The sequence below is a fragment of the Poecilia formosa genome, unplaced genomic scaffold, assembly GCF_000485575.1.
Source record: "Poecilia formosa unplaced genomic scaffold, Poecilia_formosa-5.1.2 Scaffold9, whole genome shotgun sequence".
NCBI classification, from domain to species: domain Eukaryota; kingdom Metazoa; phylum Chordata; class Actinopteri; order Cyprinodontiformes; family Poeciliidae; genus Poecilia; species Poecilia formosa.
The window spans coordinates 1,315,726-1,332,434 of NW_006799948.1; the positions used below are offsets into that span (position 1 = coordinate 1,315,726).

General features: G+C 39.5%; 1 protein-coding gene across 2 annotated transcripts in view; it reads left to right on the top strand.

The window, feature by feature from the left end:
• Positions 1-16,709, top strand: part of tbc1d22a (TBC1 domain family, member 22a) — a 130,313-nt gene that overhangs the window by 70,053 nt on the left and 43,551 nt on the right. For both annotated transcript variants that reach the window (XM_007577889.2, XM_007577881.2), the window contains exon 11: positions 6,804-6,879. In XM_007577889.2, coding sequence (XP_007577951.1) covers positions 6,804-6,879 — 76 coding nt within the window. The remainder of the gene's footprint in view (positions 1-6,803; positions 6,880-16,709) is intronic.

A 16,709-nucleotide genomic window follows, 5' to 3' on the forward strand; every position in this document is an offset into this window, starting at 1 on the left:
ATATTTTAAATATTCACAATGAGAAAAACAGGTTTTCTGTAAATGATATGGCATTAAGTTACACAGAAATATCTGTGAATAATAAACTACTCTGATGTATTTTTTTCTAGCTGATATTACCATCAAAAGTAGCCATTGATTGGTGTATTTTGGAGTACACAACCTTACTTGTGTGAAATTGAAATTTCTATTGTTTTTAAAGAAAAAGTGTTTTATTTTTTGGCATTGTTACTGTTTGTTTTAGCTGACCAAAGCAGCTAAAACTGCTTCCATAATGGCTGGGGGTAACTCGAGCTATTTTAAAATTTTTGCATAATTACCTGCAGTTTGGATATTGGCAAATTTAGGTGAGTTTTAAAGTAGCCATTTCTGGACTTTACTTTGGAGTGACTAAGGAAAGAATATGTTTCATGTCCATTATAATACCAGAGAAGAAATAAAGATTCATTTTACTAAGGTCAAAATGTGTAGCGTGTGCTACATCTCTGCATGTGTAATTAACTTCATCTTTGTCTATACATCCAGACCCGCTCATGTTATCACTCTGCTGCCTTGTTCTGCTCTCCAGCACCTACAGTAGTAGTGAATGACCGATGATTGCCCTGTCCTTCAGTCGGCCGTGTCCATTATTGTCTGGTCTTTATCTTGACCTGTCATCTCTTTCTTTTTCCGTTCTTCCCTTGACTTATCACATTTTTTCCTCTCTCAAACACGTATACTTCCCTCCTCCGGCTCTGTTGTGTTGGTTCTGTCCAACTTGCTGATAGACATCCGGTGCCACAAAAGGAGGCAATCTCAGTCCAATGTGGAGCCATTGTTGTCCCTAATAGAATAGACTTGGAGGTGAAGAGCAGCTATTGATTCAGCTGACTGGGAGAGAAGAGAGGATGAGAAAAGGGAACGAACAAAGGAAGAGAGAACAGGAAGCTGTTGACACCTTGTTCTGAAAGAGACACAGGCGTTCTTGTTTATGTGACGCGTGTCCACAAAGCAGTTTCACTTACGCTTTTTGTGAATTGACGGACAGATGGCGGGAGAAGAGGGGAAAAATGTATGAATAATAAACGAGCTGGTGTCGATTTCCTTGTGTTGCCTCAGCTGATCAAAGATCGGACTTGTTGGAGTTGACAAGGAGAGGAAGTGAGAACAAGAAGATGGGGAGTAAAAGTGGAGGCAAATGAAAAAACATGACAAAAAAGGAGAAAGCAAGAAAGAGTAACAGACAGGTAGGCATGGCGTAAAATCTGGAGGAAATCTGAGGAAAAAGGAAATTGCAAAGTTATGGTGAATGGTAAATATATGACAAGGAAAAAGTTATTTTATTCTCATTGCAGCAAGATATCTGTGGGCAGTAGTTGGCTTCATAGGCAAGAGAAAATGCATCAATAAAATTTTGGTGTCAGGATTCTTTAAGTTGAACTTGAAAATGGAGAGGGCTACAAGGAAGAAGGAAATATGGCAGGGATAAACCTACATATAAAAAGTGAGCAGATCAGTGTGTTCATTGGACTCTGTTGAGACGCAAAGAAGAATTGACATTATGACCGCCTTCTAATAGTGTGCTAGTCTTACATTTAATGCCAAAACTGCTCTGACCCCTTGAGTCATAGTCTCCACTAGACGTCTGAAGGTTTGCAATGGTATCTGGCCCTGAGTTGCTAGCAGCAGATCCTTTCAGCCCTGCATGTTTGCTCAGTAGTGACTCCTCTGATCTGACGTCTTTGTCTGTTTTATCCCACAGATGCTCTGTTGGATTGAGGTCTGGTCAATTTGGAGCATCTCAAACATTTTGGGTGATCCTTAAAAGTATTCTTGAACAGTTTTTGCTTTGTGGCAAAATAAGGGAATAACTGTTAGGTAAGACAGTCCCCATGAGAGGTTCTATGCTTAAGTAGGTGGTACTTTTCAAAGTTAACTTTTACATGGGTGGCAGAACCCGTGGTTTTACAACAAATTTTTGCCCGAAATACTTCCTCCTATGGATTTTCCGCACAGTGTCCGGTTCCACAGTTCAGGACCGTCAACCTTCTTCTTTTGCTTTGCAGTCCATTTCTGGTGCTAAAGCAACAACTTTCTGTCAGAACCCACATAATCTCCTTCAGCAATTTGAGCTTCAGTAGCTTGTCTGTTGGGTCAGACCAGTCAAGCCTATTCTTTGCTTCCCACGTGTACCAACGGAGCTTGACCCTGTTGACGATGCACCACTATTCCTTCCTGAAGGTTTTTCTGTTCAGTTGTGACAACCCCGACAGCCCAAGCTGAACTTGAGATTTTCATCAGTCTCTTTTCTAAATAGGAAGGAAGACACTAATCCATCTGTAGGGAAGTAGGGTAGAATGGAGCTATGGGGTGAGAATGGGCTGAACCACATCGTCTCTCTCACTGTGGGAGGGAGGCACAGATGGGCCTGACACAAGGGGCCATCAGGATGCCTGGTGCAAGTAGAGAAACATTTGTTTTACCCTCTCAGCTTGAAAGAATCGAGTTTAATGTCACTATTTAAGGTTTTTGTCTGGGTAAATGAGGAGTCAAATTTAAAACCACTTAAAGTTTGTGCCAGCAGCAGGCTGTTTCTACTTGGCAAAAATTGTGAATGACGATCAGTCAGTTTAAAGATGGCAAAGCTGAAGAAATAAGGAGGAAAATGGATAGGTTTTGGATTTCTGCTAGGTTAAATTGTAATTATTTCAATTTCAGGCCTTAAAAGATGTGAAATATATTCAGATTTCTCAAACCAAGTTTTGAGAAAGGAGCCTGATTTGGCACAGATTTAAGAGGAACAGTTTTGGTTTTTACTTAAAGATGTAAAATATATACGAATAGGCACTGGAGGGATTTTGCTGTCATCCGAGACATTGAAGGTTGTACATTCCCATGCTCTTCCAGGTCTTGAAGTTGTAGGAAAATGATCCCTCTAGACTGAAGATGAGCTGATAAGGTGAAGTCCTAAAGCTGTTGGCCTAAAGACTCCCACATTCTGAAGCATACTGCACGTATTGTCCACAAAAGGTTGGCATTTCATGGTCATTCATACACGTTTCCAGTATTTCCACTTGCCTTGACACAGTGCCTCTTCCTTACCCAAGATCTAAGTTATTCCTCCAACGTTTTTTTAAGTTCCTAAAAGTCCATGTATTCCTTCATTGATGTATCATGCAATTGTCTATGTTTTCTAATCTCTTTCGTCAGACACTTGTAAAAAAAAGTCGTCTCCAAATTTCTTCCTCAAGATGTTGCATACTAAATAGCTCGATGAGAACATTGTTTCCTGCCAAGTGGTTTAACGTGCAGCGCTGCGTATGCGGTCGTAATCATTGACCTTTGTGCTTAAGAGTCCGATTTATGTCTGCATCGAGTGGAGTGAAGTACGCCCTAATTTGTTGGACCTTTTAGGAAGTAAAATTTCTTGTAGTAATGTGAACACTGAGAAAATAACAGAGTTAAGAATGCTCTCTTGTGAAAGTCCAGATGTTTAATATCTACTGGTGCCCTTTGTGTCCCGTAGATACAAAACGTTTCAGTTTGACTTGAATAAAATTACCTTTAAGCACACTCATCTGTTTTCATTTCTTCTTCACTTTCCCATAAATCTCACTGCAATGTGACATCTTTCTAACACAAGTAACAGAACTTAATGATAAATTCACACAAGCCTATTTCAAGAATCTGAACTGTCCCTTGAAGGCAACAATCGCAGTGGAATGTTTTGGGAACATAAGGATAGATTAGTGCCAAATGTCTCCAAATGAGCAAAAGAGTTTAGTTTTGACTATTTAGGAGCTTAGGCACTTTTTAAAAGCCAAATACTCGTTAGGCATCCCTTATTCACTTGTTTAGAGACGGCTCAATGTCAAAGCCCTATTATGCCTCCGTGCTATCCTGTATTATTGCACTGATGCACGAAGGAGGCGTATCAGGCCCGGTTTAAGAGGCGGTGGGAGAAAAAGCCTGGAGGAAGAGGAAGGTGGTAAGAGGCAGAGAAAGACAGTTGATTAAAGGCAGCAGCTTCAATAATGCAAATGTAATTACTTGCACTGGCCCTCTCACTTGCTTAGCTCCTAACTGCATTACTGTGGAGTGTTAGGAAAAAGAGAAAGGCGAGGAGGCTCAGGGGCAGAATATGGAGGCTGGCGAACAAACGTAAATGAACAAGAAACAAAGTGAAGTTAAAAGGTATTTCAGATAGTGGAAAGCGAGGAATAGTGAAAGTTAATCACTTTCAGGCAGGATTATGGAAGGACGATGAGGGAGGGAGGGAAAAAACGGCAAATCAAGAAATCAAGCTAATGGGTACATACGGAGTGAGACAATTGTTTACTGAAAATTTTGAAAAAAAAACGATAAATTAAAGTAGCTCCAGGTTAATTGTAAATGTGAGAGCTGAAGTTGCTGTTGTCATGGCTACTTGCCTTTCTAAGGTTCAAGATGAGCAAGACATGAAAACGTGCGCTCCTGAGGAATACTTTCAGCCCACATCACACACGTTAGAAGAGAACTCAGAAACAAACCAGATGGTAGATGTTAAGAAGAGAAATGCTTTCATTTATTTAACTGACTTTCTCTGAATGTGGTGACATTAAAAAAACACACACAAAAAAACCCCAAACAACCTACGATTTAGTTACTTTTTTTAAACTCCTTACCTGTCACCCTCAAAACACTTACATGTAAGTCAACAGATACATGAGAACACTGGAGTCGTCCTAACACTTAAGGGGTTAAAAAGATTAAATTCTGTGGCTAAAATACTATTTTGAAGCAAAAAGGAACCAATAATGGTAGCTTTTTCATCAGTTGTTGTTTCTGGATGTTTGTGCGTCAGATTTACGGTTGTACCGGAAACTTATGACTATAAATATTCCAACTTTGGGCACAATTTTCTCTGTTTCCATGTCTTATTCCACCTATTCTAGTTATGTTGTATTGTACATATTTTTGTGAATGTAAAAGAACAACTAAAATAAAAAATAATTGATCGCAAAAAAAAGAAAAAAATTCTAACTCTGGACTGTTGTATGTACAAAAAAAGAAAAAAATAATTAACATACTTAATGCTTTAAATATTTTGGTCTTGATACATAGATTATAGCAAAAAAAGTCCCTCAAGTTAGTATTTAGTCTGCATTTTTGTACTTTTTATATTATTATAATCATGAAACATGTTATAGGGCTGATATTAGCTGCTTAATTAGTTGGGCTGCCTGCTTCTGCAGCCTGTTTTTACTCCAGTTGCTCCAGTTTCCAATTGCAACAACTTTGCTCTAAATCAGAGGAACTGTTGACGTTGTTAAATTTACATTCTTTTAAATGTGAACTTAACTCCATCTTACTGGATGGAGTTTGGCTTGATTGCAACCTATTTAAATATTTTCTCCTTAAACAAAGCAGTGTTTTGTTAACGCCATCATCACTGAAATCACCCTCGTTGCTTCCTGATTCTGAGATACCTGCTTTATTCGGCAAGCAGACGTCTAACGAGGTTCGTATCTGTGTAACCACAACACAACCTGATATGTAGTATCTGTTAGCATCTCGTAGGGCTGAAAAACAGCAAGAGATACAGTTTTTATTTTCTTTTTTTTAATGTTTTTGGCAAATGATTCCTGCTGAAATGGTCTTCCTCCTCCTACTCCTTGTCTCCCCTCTCCACCTCTCTCTCCGTTCTCCATCTGTGGGGTCGTTTGCCTCATCAGCTGTTCTCCAGCCACGCCGAAATGACCCCTCAAGGAAACGTAATCCTCGCCGCGTCCGTGTGTTCGGGCGCACACTCGCACACTTAAATGCCTACGCGCTGATCCCGCACGGATTGTATTCTGCAAGCTCAACCGTCTGACTCTGCGGACTCCTGTGATTATGATCTGGCTTATTATCCCCATATATATATTTTTTTCTTCTTAAAAGAAAGAGAAGTCTCAAAATAGAGTTTAGACATTTAAGAGTGTGTATCTTTTCTTTCCCTTTTTCTTTTTTTGTGACGAGCAGCAAAATCTAAACTACCGCCATAAATCGTGCAAGTTCTCTTTGGACATAAGTAGGTCCTCGGGGCCGACTGCTGGATGGGATCTAAGTGGATCGGGAATGAGCCTCCCCGCTGCTCGAAACAAAAACACAATTTCTCCTGCTTTCTCATAGCTTCATAATCATCGAAGACCAGATTGATTGTTTTTTGTTGTTTTGTTTTGTTGTTTTGTTTTTTTTTTTTCTTTCCTGTTGCCGTGCCAGTTTCGTTTATAAGCTGGCCTTGTTTTCTTTATTTGCCGTTTCAGAAGACGCCTCGGACGAAATTGCCTCCTAAAAACACGCCTGATATCTGTAATAGCCTCTGAACTCTGGCGAGAACGTATTGTTAAAGTGAAAATTGTGAAATTTTGCACTTGTTTTTGTTGTGCGCCACGAAACGCTGACCCCTCGGGCCAAGTGGCTGCAGAACATCACTCTGAAACCGAATCATATTCGCTTTTTTGCTAACAGCAGGTTTTTGTTGTCTTTTTTTTTTTTTTTTTTTACAGCGGGGTTGTACAAAATTCCAAACGTGATTTCATATCATAAAAACTGTCATTTGTTTTGTTTTGTTTTATTTGCTGCCGTTATCCATTTAACCCAATCTTGTTTCCCACCTGCTTCTCCATTATCGTTTTTTTTTTTTTTTTTTTTTTTCATTGAAGATGGAGGCCGTTCAGGAGAGTTTGCATTAGGCTTGAACACTAAGAATATAAAACAAGCCGGGAACCTGAAGTCATATCTCTGCTCTAGACAGCGCCCGGGTCCACATTGACTCTGTCTGATTTCTGTCTTCTCCTCAGGACAACTATACATTTGCTCAGCCAGGCATTCAGAGGAAAGTCAAGGCCCTTGAGGAGCTGGTCAGCAGGATTGATGGTGAGTCATCTGCTTTGCTTCCCTTCATCCATCCATCCCTCCCTCCCTCTCTCTGCCCGTCCATAAAGTTCTTTTTGCTAACAATGCTTTCATTTTGACTTGATTTCCACTTGCTGCTTTATGCCTTTCTTTTGCCTCGGTGCTTTATCACCCGCCTCTTTCCTGTGTTTTACAGAGAAGACATAAATGCCCTCAAACTCATGGCTCGAGATCAGCTAAATCTTGCTGTGTATTCCTTAAGTTTAGCTTGATCTCTAACGCTGAAGTCATTCAGAGAAAATCACGAACTGCTTTTGGGTATCCGGGCAAACTCTGTTCCATTGGGGAGTAAAATTGAAACATTTGTTACATTTTCAAACTACATTGTGTCAAGATGAACCCAGACTTTGAGAAACCTGTTCACTCCCTTGCCTGTGGTGGCGCTGCGCCAAGAACAACAGGAGGGAAGCAACATGAAGATTTCTGAAAAAGACACTGAGCGCAACTTCCCGTCTTTACGAAATGTGAACAAAAATGGATTGATGTCAGAGTTTTAGTGGTTGTGGGGTTTCTTTATTGTCTTTAGGGGAAAAGACCACAAGCAATTTGTTGGTTTTATTTACCCAGAATGCCCTGTGCTGTAGTCCGCTTCCTGCTTTTGGAGCGGTCTCCAATCCCCTTGCCATCCATTAGAAACCTACATATTTGATATGTTGTTCCTTTGGTGATGCTTATCATTGTATCTGGGCCCAAAATACACCGTAGCCTGTTTTAAGTTTCAAAGAACCATGACACGTTCTCCCACAGTTCTCCCTCCCTCTCCTGACTGATACCTTTGTGCGGGATCATTTCGACATTTTCTAACCCGTCTCCTAAATACGGCTCAAATAAGCAACTGTCAAGAACAAACACAGGAAAATTATACCTCAGTAGCAGAAGTTTATTTCAGCTTGAGCAGAGTCACTATACTTATTGCTTGTTGTGAAGCCAAGCAGACAGAATGCTGAAACTGAGTTAATACACACCTATTCAGTTATGTTGACTTCTTTTTTTTTTTACATTTTAGTGTAAGAATATTTCCAAAAAAATGGATCTTACTCGTTTTATCAAAAAAAATATTGCGGTTTACTAATGCTGTGTGTGTGTTTTAAATCTATTGTGCATGTAAATGACAGTTCTTGTTTTTTTTTATTTTATTTTATTTTATTTATTTATTTTTTGCTTGAACTTTGTATAACTTTAAGCTATTTTTAATTACATGTCTCTAATATGGCGTCCGGCTGCTTAGCATTCCGCTCAGCTGTGTGGAAAAGTGTGCATGCTCGTGAATACAGCGCAGGGGAAACACGAGGGCGGCTGGGGGCTCGGGAAGATAATATATGCAAACCGAGTGGACTCATCCACAGTTTAATGACATTTCCCCACACATGGTTAAAATTATGTGTTAATTACCAAAGCTGCCCTTTTCCTCTCTGTCTTATCTTTTCTTTTTTCTTTTTTTTTTTTTTACTCCCAGAGGGGAAAGAAAAGCTTCCCTTTCTAACTTAGTCAACCTAACACTCATGAGGCATGCATGGGCGTACAGGATGCATTGTGCGAAACGCGCTCTTATCACAGCGAGCTTCTGCCGAGCGCTCACGTTCTTGGCAAACTTGCGGCGCCGTCCCGCTCTGCCGTCGCTCGCTCCGTCAGCCAGAGGGCGAGCGCGACTCGCCCGCTGCATTTAAATGGTGCGTGAATGTCGGTAAAGGTCGGTACAGTTTTTTTTTTTTCAGAACTCCTGCAGAAGCAGGATGACCAGATCAGTCAGTCGACCTCAAGAACAGAGCAGGTTTTCCTCTGGAGAGTCGGACAGGGAGTTTGTGAGCTTTCCTGCTTTTTTTATTTTTGTATATTTCTTCTCTGACAATTTTTCCTAGTTAAATATGGTATAATATACTTTATAACTCCCCAGTTGTTCCCTTGATGAGCAAACATGAACACAATGAGTAATTCTGTTGATTTAAATACCAGAATGCCTTTAACTTCTAGTATATATCAGTCAGTTAGAAGCAGCTGAGAATATTTTCTTTGTAGTATTAAAACAACATCATCATTTATCTACGTGTTGTTTATCATAGTCAGAATAACAGTGCTCTGATTTCATTTTTCACTTTATACGCTTTAGGAAATTTTAAGAAAGATGCAAGACTTTCACTCCGCCAAAGGCAATGTAGGAAACGCAGCAGACTGATTAATCAGTTTTTTTAAGATTTTATGGAAAATCTGGTAATTATTATTTTTTTTTTTGCACCAATAAACATTTTGAGGTCAGCATGACGTTGGCACACCCACAGCCGCCATCTTGTTTGACCAGCTTGTTCAGGTCGACTCTACAACAGAAAATTAGGACCAAGCTTAGTTATTCTTTTCTTAAATGCGAGCATAAGATCATAACATTTCAAGAATAAAGTCGTACCATGATATTTGTCAGATGAAGTTGTAATTTTACGTGAACTCTGACATAAAACATAAAAAGAAATTAAATGAGGAATATTGATTATATTGTGAAGCTGTATTTCATATAAGTTTTACAGATAAAGAACTGATCGTGCAAATCACCATTTTGAAGAAACATACTGAACTGTTCTTATCAGATTAATAGCGCTGTTTAAGCTTTTTTCTAACTTGAACAACTTTTTTCTTGTATTTTTAAGATTAAAATTAAATCGTATTCTGCTCAGATCATAACATTCTCATAACTGAGCAAAACTTGTCGTAGCAGAAGGAATGATTGAAATAAAAGCCACTTTTTGAGAATATTTTTTTTATTTCTTTTTAGAATACAAAGCCAGAATCAATTGAAAATCAATTAAAATCAAAGCTGGAATGAAAAAATCTGATTTTATTTTTGGACCTTTGACCTTAATGTGACCAAACACCAAGTTCTCCAGATGCTATTAACACGAAACCAATCCCATTGTTTAGTTGATGGTCGTCCTTCCATCTTTGCAGAGATCAACATAAAAAAAATGACAACGCATTTACTGTATCTCCTCCATAAGTGCCCTGTCATCATAGCTGCGGCAGAGACATTTTATACCCCGCTAGCTTGACATTACCAGCTCTAATGAGATCACAGATACCTCTTATCTTGTGTTACAGGATTGTTTTTCGCCCCGCTGTCGACATAGCATCTGTTCTGGGAACAATAGCCTCTCATCTGCTCCAAAATTACCTATCAGCACTTATCAGATGCGGGGTTATCCAGGCTGTTGTTGGTTTTTTTCGATAAAATGTGGGGTTCTGTCTTCTAACAGCGGGAGGATGATTTGCCGGAGCCGTACGTTTCTTACAGCTAATACAAATCCCAAATTAACTGTATTTTCTTTGTTTTGGATTATTCGCGTTTTCTCTGCAGTTCTGACAATTGAATTCTCCCACATTGAAGAGTTTTTTTTCTTCTTCTCAGTCTTGCTGATCCATGAGTAACAAATTGATTTATCTTTGAGATGTGTTAATTTACCGCTCTAGCTGGTGATATTTAATAGATAAAACTGTAGGACGTTTATAGGTCAATTACAGAGGAGATATAGCTGACAGAAATGAGCAGCTTCAGGTGTTTCCTGCTTTTATGACCTTAATCTTACTAGATTTTGAACAACGTCGTCCTTTATGGATGTCAAAAATATGCCAATAAATAGCTAGCGAGCAAGATGGTTAGCTGGAATGAAAGTCTCACATTCTGATACCCTTAAGAAAAAATATCTGGATTTTTTTTGTACAAAAATTAAAAAGTATCCAACATACTCTAAATGCTTTTATTGAAAACAATTATTCTTACTGTTTTAGCAGTTTTCAGTCAACGTTGTAATGTTTGCAAAAGTAATGTTTGGCGTTCCCTCAGCTTTGTGCTTTCCATATGCCTCCTCTAGAAATTTTATTTTTTTGAATGACAGGAAACTGTGTGGCACATAGAACAGTTTTTTTTATTACTTTAGAAAATAAAGCCATTTTATTCCTAGTGTACTTTTATATTAATTTAGAGAAACCTGTTTTTATGAGTGAAATTCACAAAAAAAAGTAGAATCATCTGCATTAAGTAAAAAGTTTATTCACAAAGTGCAACATATTCTTGCAGAAAAACATGGTTATTTTTTCATAAAGTATAAAATTCTTAAATATGAACTCCCTATGTAGTCTTTTACTGTAAGTGGTGTGCGCTTTAACATTTTAGGGCTATTCGTAATATAGAAACATGAGAAAAGAAGAAAGTAAAAGATTTGAGTTGCTTTGGCAGAAACAAAGATCCTCTTCTGTACCATTAAATGCGACACTTTTTCACCCCTTGTATTTATTTGCACAGTAAATGAATATAATTTAAAATGTGTAGGAACAATAGCTGTTGACATGAGCAGCCCATTATAAGCAAGTCAACTGGTAAAAAACAAAGAACGCCTCTCACAAAGTTCTGAAGTTCAGGGAAAAGAGCCATTCTCTTTACCCTTTACGCTGCTAACGCTGGTTAGCATTGTTGAAATACTAACTGTATGAAACTTTAATTGCCAAGGATACTGGAAAAGGTCGATGCCTGGTAGCCAAACTAAGCTTAAAGCACTTCTTTTCTTTGAACCCATAGTTTTTTGAGGTGTCGTTGCACCACTACGTCTGATCATTCCTTCCTCTTCGCTTTAAATCTTGCATTTGAAATGTGTGTGTGTGTGTGTCTCCATGCTCGTCCGTCAGACTACCCCTCTGTGTAATTATCGTCTTGCGCTAATAACTCTAACTCCCATTAGCCTTGCTTGACGCCGGCGAATGTACCGCCTCAAAAGACAACAACCACTTTGTTGGCACGTAGCGTTCCTCTGATCTCTTTATCTCTTTTATCTCTGTATTTGCAGCATGCTAGTGCATTAGAACAAGTTCATCTACATGCAAATTGCCCCAAGGTGAATCTATCTATGCTAATGAAAGCGTGCATCTGCGGCACACTCGCTGATCCTGGGTCTGCTGTGAGACTGTAGTGACTGTGGCAAAGAAGGAACCCTTCCATACGTGTACGAGTTTGGAAGGGATAATTACCCTTTCTGTAGCATTAGTAGATGATAGTATTGGCCTTGTGGGTTATGTACCTGACTTTTAATCTGTGTATATTCTATTTGTAGCTTCAGCAGAAGGTTTTCTTTTGAAATCAGGCCCCTGCTTTTCAAAGCTTCACACTGAGGTCTGCTTCAGTGGCTTGTAACCTGACCCGAGGTCAGTTACACAATTTTTCCTTTTCTTCCCACACAGTCTTCAGAGATCACCCTTTGCTCACCACACTGAGTTGTACGTGTTCTCTGATGTATTTCAAGAGATTTAAAGACTTCTTATCGGTAGTCTTTTCAGTCTGGAGCTTTTTCCAAGTTCTTTAACTTGACTCGCTGCGTGTTTTGTTTGGTTTCAGACAAAACTTTTAGTTTTTGAGCCTTTTTTTCAGTGCCCGTCACTGCAAAATGCCATAAAGGGGGTTATTTTCAAGATATATGTAATGGAAAACGGAGGCCCCAACTGTGCTTTTTCATGTAGGTGCCTTGTCAGAACACCAGAGGTTTTGATATAAATATTCTTACTCTTCCAGTTTATGTCCATAAATATTACATAGTGCTGCCATGGAAATGAAACAGCTCAGTGTAGAGGTTGCAAGTTTACTTTGTCTACCCTGAAAGCTTTGGTTAACAACTGTGGCTTTTTATGTTTGTCATAAAACCTGGTAACTTATTATCAGTGCCAAACATGTCAGTCACTTCCTAATTAGATGAGTATTTTCTTGGGTTAGATCCAGTTTGCAGACGTTTTGGGACATTTTTTGCCACCCATCATGTTACCGGTTCAATTGAATCTTTTAGCAGCAACCGGTCACAAAACTGTTGGTTGAGTTCTAATCTAGGTCAAGTTTATATGTAAAGCACATTTCCCCACCAAAAAGCTTCAAAGTGCTCTACACCATAAACATGATATAGTGACCAGTTTGACTAGCAATAAACATTGCGTTTTGATCACCCAGCAGATATTGATCAGTGTTCCAGTCACTTCCAGTCAGAGACAACTCCAAACAGGTGGCTGTTTCAGCCTCAACCTCAGGGTTCAGCATCTTTGCAGTTTTCTGGAAGTTTGTTCCAGATATTGTGGTGCAAAGAAAGTGAATGCTGCTTCTCCATGTTTGATTCTGCTTCAGACAGGGAAGAAAATGGCAAATAAGAAAAAAAAAAAAAAGACATCTCAGATCATATTGTCAGTTTTTTTTTTTATTTATTTAACATAAAAAAACTGACATTTATTATAACAATAAATCAAAATTGCCATAAGAAATGTTTCCCAACGAATAAACCATCCGATAAATGCCCACATGTGACATGCATCCGATCCGATGAGAAGTTACCTGTTGACACAAAGAAGTTTCTGTTCTTGCGATGAGATTCAAAAGAGTTAAGTACTGACCCTGAGAAAATAAACCAGCTCTCCAGACACTTTAATGACATGTCATGGTCATGATGATAAATATGATTTTTCTTTATACATTTGCAGCTGTGATGACACAAGCTGTCATCAACTAGCTTAATAATTTCCATTTCCTACAAAAAACCGGATGGGAACAAAGTGTTCAGTCTGGTGCTTTGCTCCCAACTAGCCCTTTTCTTGAACAAGAATTTTATTTAGAGCTTTCATAATTCATTTTATTTGTTTTTTCTGTTTTTGTTTAATTATCTCGGATATTTAAAATGTCTTCCAGTTGTTTGCAGTTAAATGTTCAATAGAATTTAAAGTTTATTGATCACGGTAAATTAATCTTGAAATTATTTGTAAGCAATTGGTGGAAGAAGGACGTTTCACCTGGTTTTTGTATTTAACGCAACTAAAAAAAGCAGACGAAGGTTGCAGTGAGATAAAGTGTCAACATACTAGGAGTGCCGGATGATGGGGCAGAGGAAAAGATGAAAGGAGAAAGAGGGAAAAAAAAAGTCTAACTGTAACTACATGTTTTACCAAGGAGAGTGTCAAGTCGGGCAGAATCGGCCTCATCAGCAGAAACCTGAGAGCTGCTCACTGCAGAACCTCTGACCTCCTGCTGTCCAACCAGCCCAGGGCTGCAGTCTCACCGAGGGGGTGCGGTGGGGGGGCTGAGGACGAGGAGAGCCAACACTATACCCAACACCAGGCTGGAGGACCAGACTCATCAGTCAATCAGCCTGTGAGACGTGTCATCCTCAGCCCTGATAACAACCCCACTCAGCATGCTCAGCACTGTTCCAGCAGCCCAATGAGTAATAAGGTTCAACTTCTACAACTTTCCCCTCACACGTCTTCAACTTTTCCTTTTTATTTATTTTATTTTTTTATTTTTTTTATTTAATAATGTTCAATATTTCTCCCTCTCTGCCACGTTATAACGAATAACCCTGCCCTCTGTCGCCGCCGCGCCCTCTTCCCTTCCCCCTCCTCGCTGTTTGCAGAAGTCGCTAATATTAGGAGGAGCAAGTTCATTAGTGTAATTTAACATTGTCTAAAGTAGTTCCGCTCCCTTTTGCCTCTGCTTGGCAGCTAGCTCAGATCTGTCACCGTGATGCATGCGCCGTTAATGAGCTTTCCTTGTTTATGCTTTTGCAGCAGCATGTGATAATTAAACTGTGGAGAAGAGTGTGAAATAATAGCTTCGTGTTTACCCTGCGTCCCCGCCTGTGTCTTCGAGAGCAAGATAGGTGTCGTTCAGGTGTGTGTTCGACGGTAATAATAATGCATGTGGCCCTGGCTAGAAGTATCTGCGTAATGTTTTACCAATAAAAGGGTTATTGAAGCAGTGTGTGTGTGTGTGTGTGTGTGTGTGTGTGTGCTGTCAGTCAGCTCTGATTAAGAGCAAGCGAGTGTGAGAGAAGAGGATGCGATAGTTCCTCCCTTAACTGGCTTTTCTTATGGATTCACTGACAGCTCCATAATTACAGCTCTATTATGAGTTATGTGTGTGTTTATGCGTGTGCGTGCACGTGTGTGTGTGTGTGAGGAAGAATGAGTGTCATGGGCTTGATGACTATGAAACGAGGAGTCACAGAATACTGGGTGGTATTTTTAATCTTTTGTTATGTGGAGACGGCATCAAACAAACATTTATCAAGAACGGAGACGGAGAACAAAGGCAGTCACTCTCGGCGTCGCGCCGCCGCCGTACGCGGGCGACGTGTTCGCCTCTCATCCATTCTTCTCCGTGAGCGTTCTGCCAGCACGCCGTGACACTGACGTTGAAGTTTGAGCCCCGCACCGGGGCCATATTGAAGGCGCGCCGTGCAACATGTGGCCCTCTCTCTGTGCGTTCGGTGGATCAGGCGGAGAAGAGCAATCCGGTGAAAAGGAGATGTGTGGTCTCTTTACTTATGTTGGCGTCTTGGAAACATTTTTGTTTTCTTCTGCTCCACAATAATTTCAGCAACAATAAAAATGTTCAAAAACTGTTTACCTATAATAAGATCTTTGTACAGTTTCACCTTGCAGTGAATTCAGAAAACATTTAAATTACCTAATTGTACTAATTGTATTGCCAGTGGGAGTGATCTGATTGATCATTCCCACTGCAATCTTTTGAAAAGCCTGATCTGCTGATTCCCATCTTGGCCTTTTTTTTTCTGCCTGAAAAGTGGCTAAGTTGGCAACAGTTGGTTGACTATTGTTAACCACATGCATGCAGATGCGATCTAGTGGTTTTATCAGTGCAACCTTATTTACAATTCAGGAGATTAAGTGGATCTAAATCTCTTTATAATTGGCTATAAATTGGAACTTTCTGCCTTGTAAAGTGGCTTAAGGTGCTATTTTGTTGGGAATTGCCATTGTATAGTTTCTTGCAAATGTAATAAATTCCCTTTAATTTTATGTCACAACACAGCCACATTTACATTACATTACATTTTTTTTACAATTGAAAGAGAAGCTCAGTGGATGGGAAAGATGGAAGGAGCTAAATACAGAGCAATCCTGGGGGGGGGAACAATTAAATAGATATAAATATGTCGAACCACATGATTTGAGGATTGGAGATGCATGCCCTTAGTGGCCTAGTCAAAGTCCAGACACACATCCAGGTGAGAATCTGTGGTAAGACGTGAATCGGGCAGAGATGTGACTCAACAGATTTGCAGCTGCATCAAATTATTCCTTCCCGTTCACAATTATGCACTAATTTGTATGTTTTATTTTATTGTTTGTATGTCTTATTAAAGCCATAAAAAAGCATTGATATTTGAGGTTATAATGTGACAAAAGTGGAACATTTCTCTGGAAATTCTCAGCATTAAGTGAACTCCTTTTTTAATGAATTCTTTTTCTGCAGAGAAATAATCAACATTTTTTCCACAGAGATCAAAAGTTGAACCTGAATGTGAGAAAAGGAGGGACGTCTCATTAATATTCACTCTGGAGTTTTCTTTTCTTTTTGTTTTTTTTTTTTTTTTTCCTTTAAGTGACAGGGTCCCGATCTTTGGTTTCCGACACTCTTGACTTTCCGCGACGGGTCAGAAGTCGGCGCAACACAATTTTTATCAGCTTCTGCCGAGGGCGCCGATGTCAAAGAAGTAATTAACATGCTCTCTATACGTTACATGTAAGCCGTCATTCAGCCTTCACCTCTGGACGCCATTGACCTAATTTATATGCACTTCAGTCTCCATCGGAGCGACATGCAATTTCTCTGGAGTGTTGGTTAACAATACAATTCCGCTTCCATTTCTCATCCCGCGCCGGCTACGAGGCCGTTCCCAGACAATTTGGATGGCTCTGTAATTACATTTCAATTATGAGGAAACAGCCGCGCGCGTGACACCGATGACAGCAGTTTTGTAATA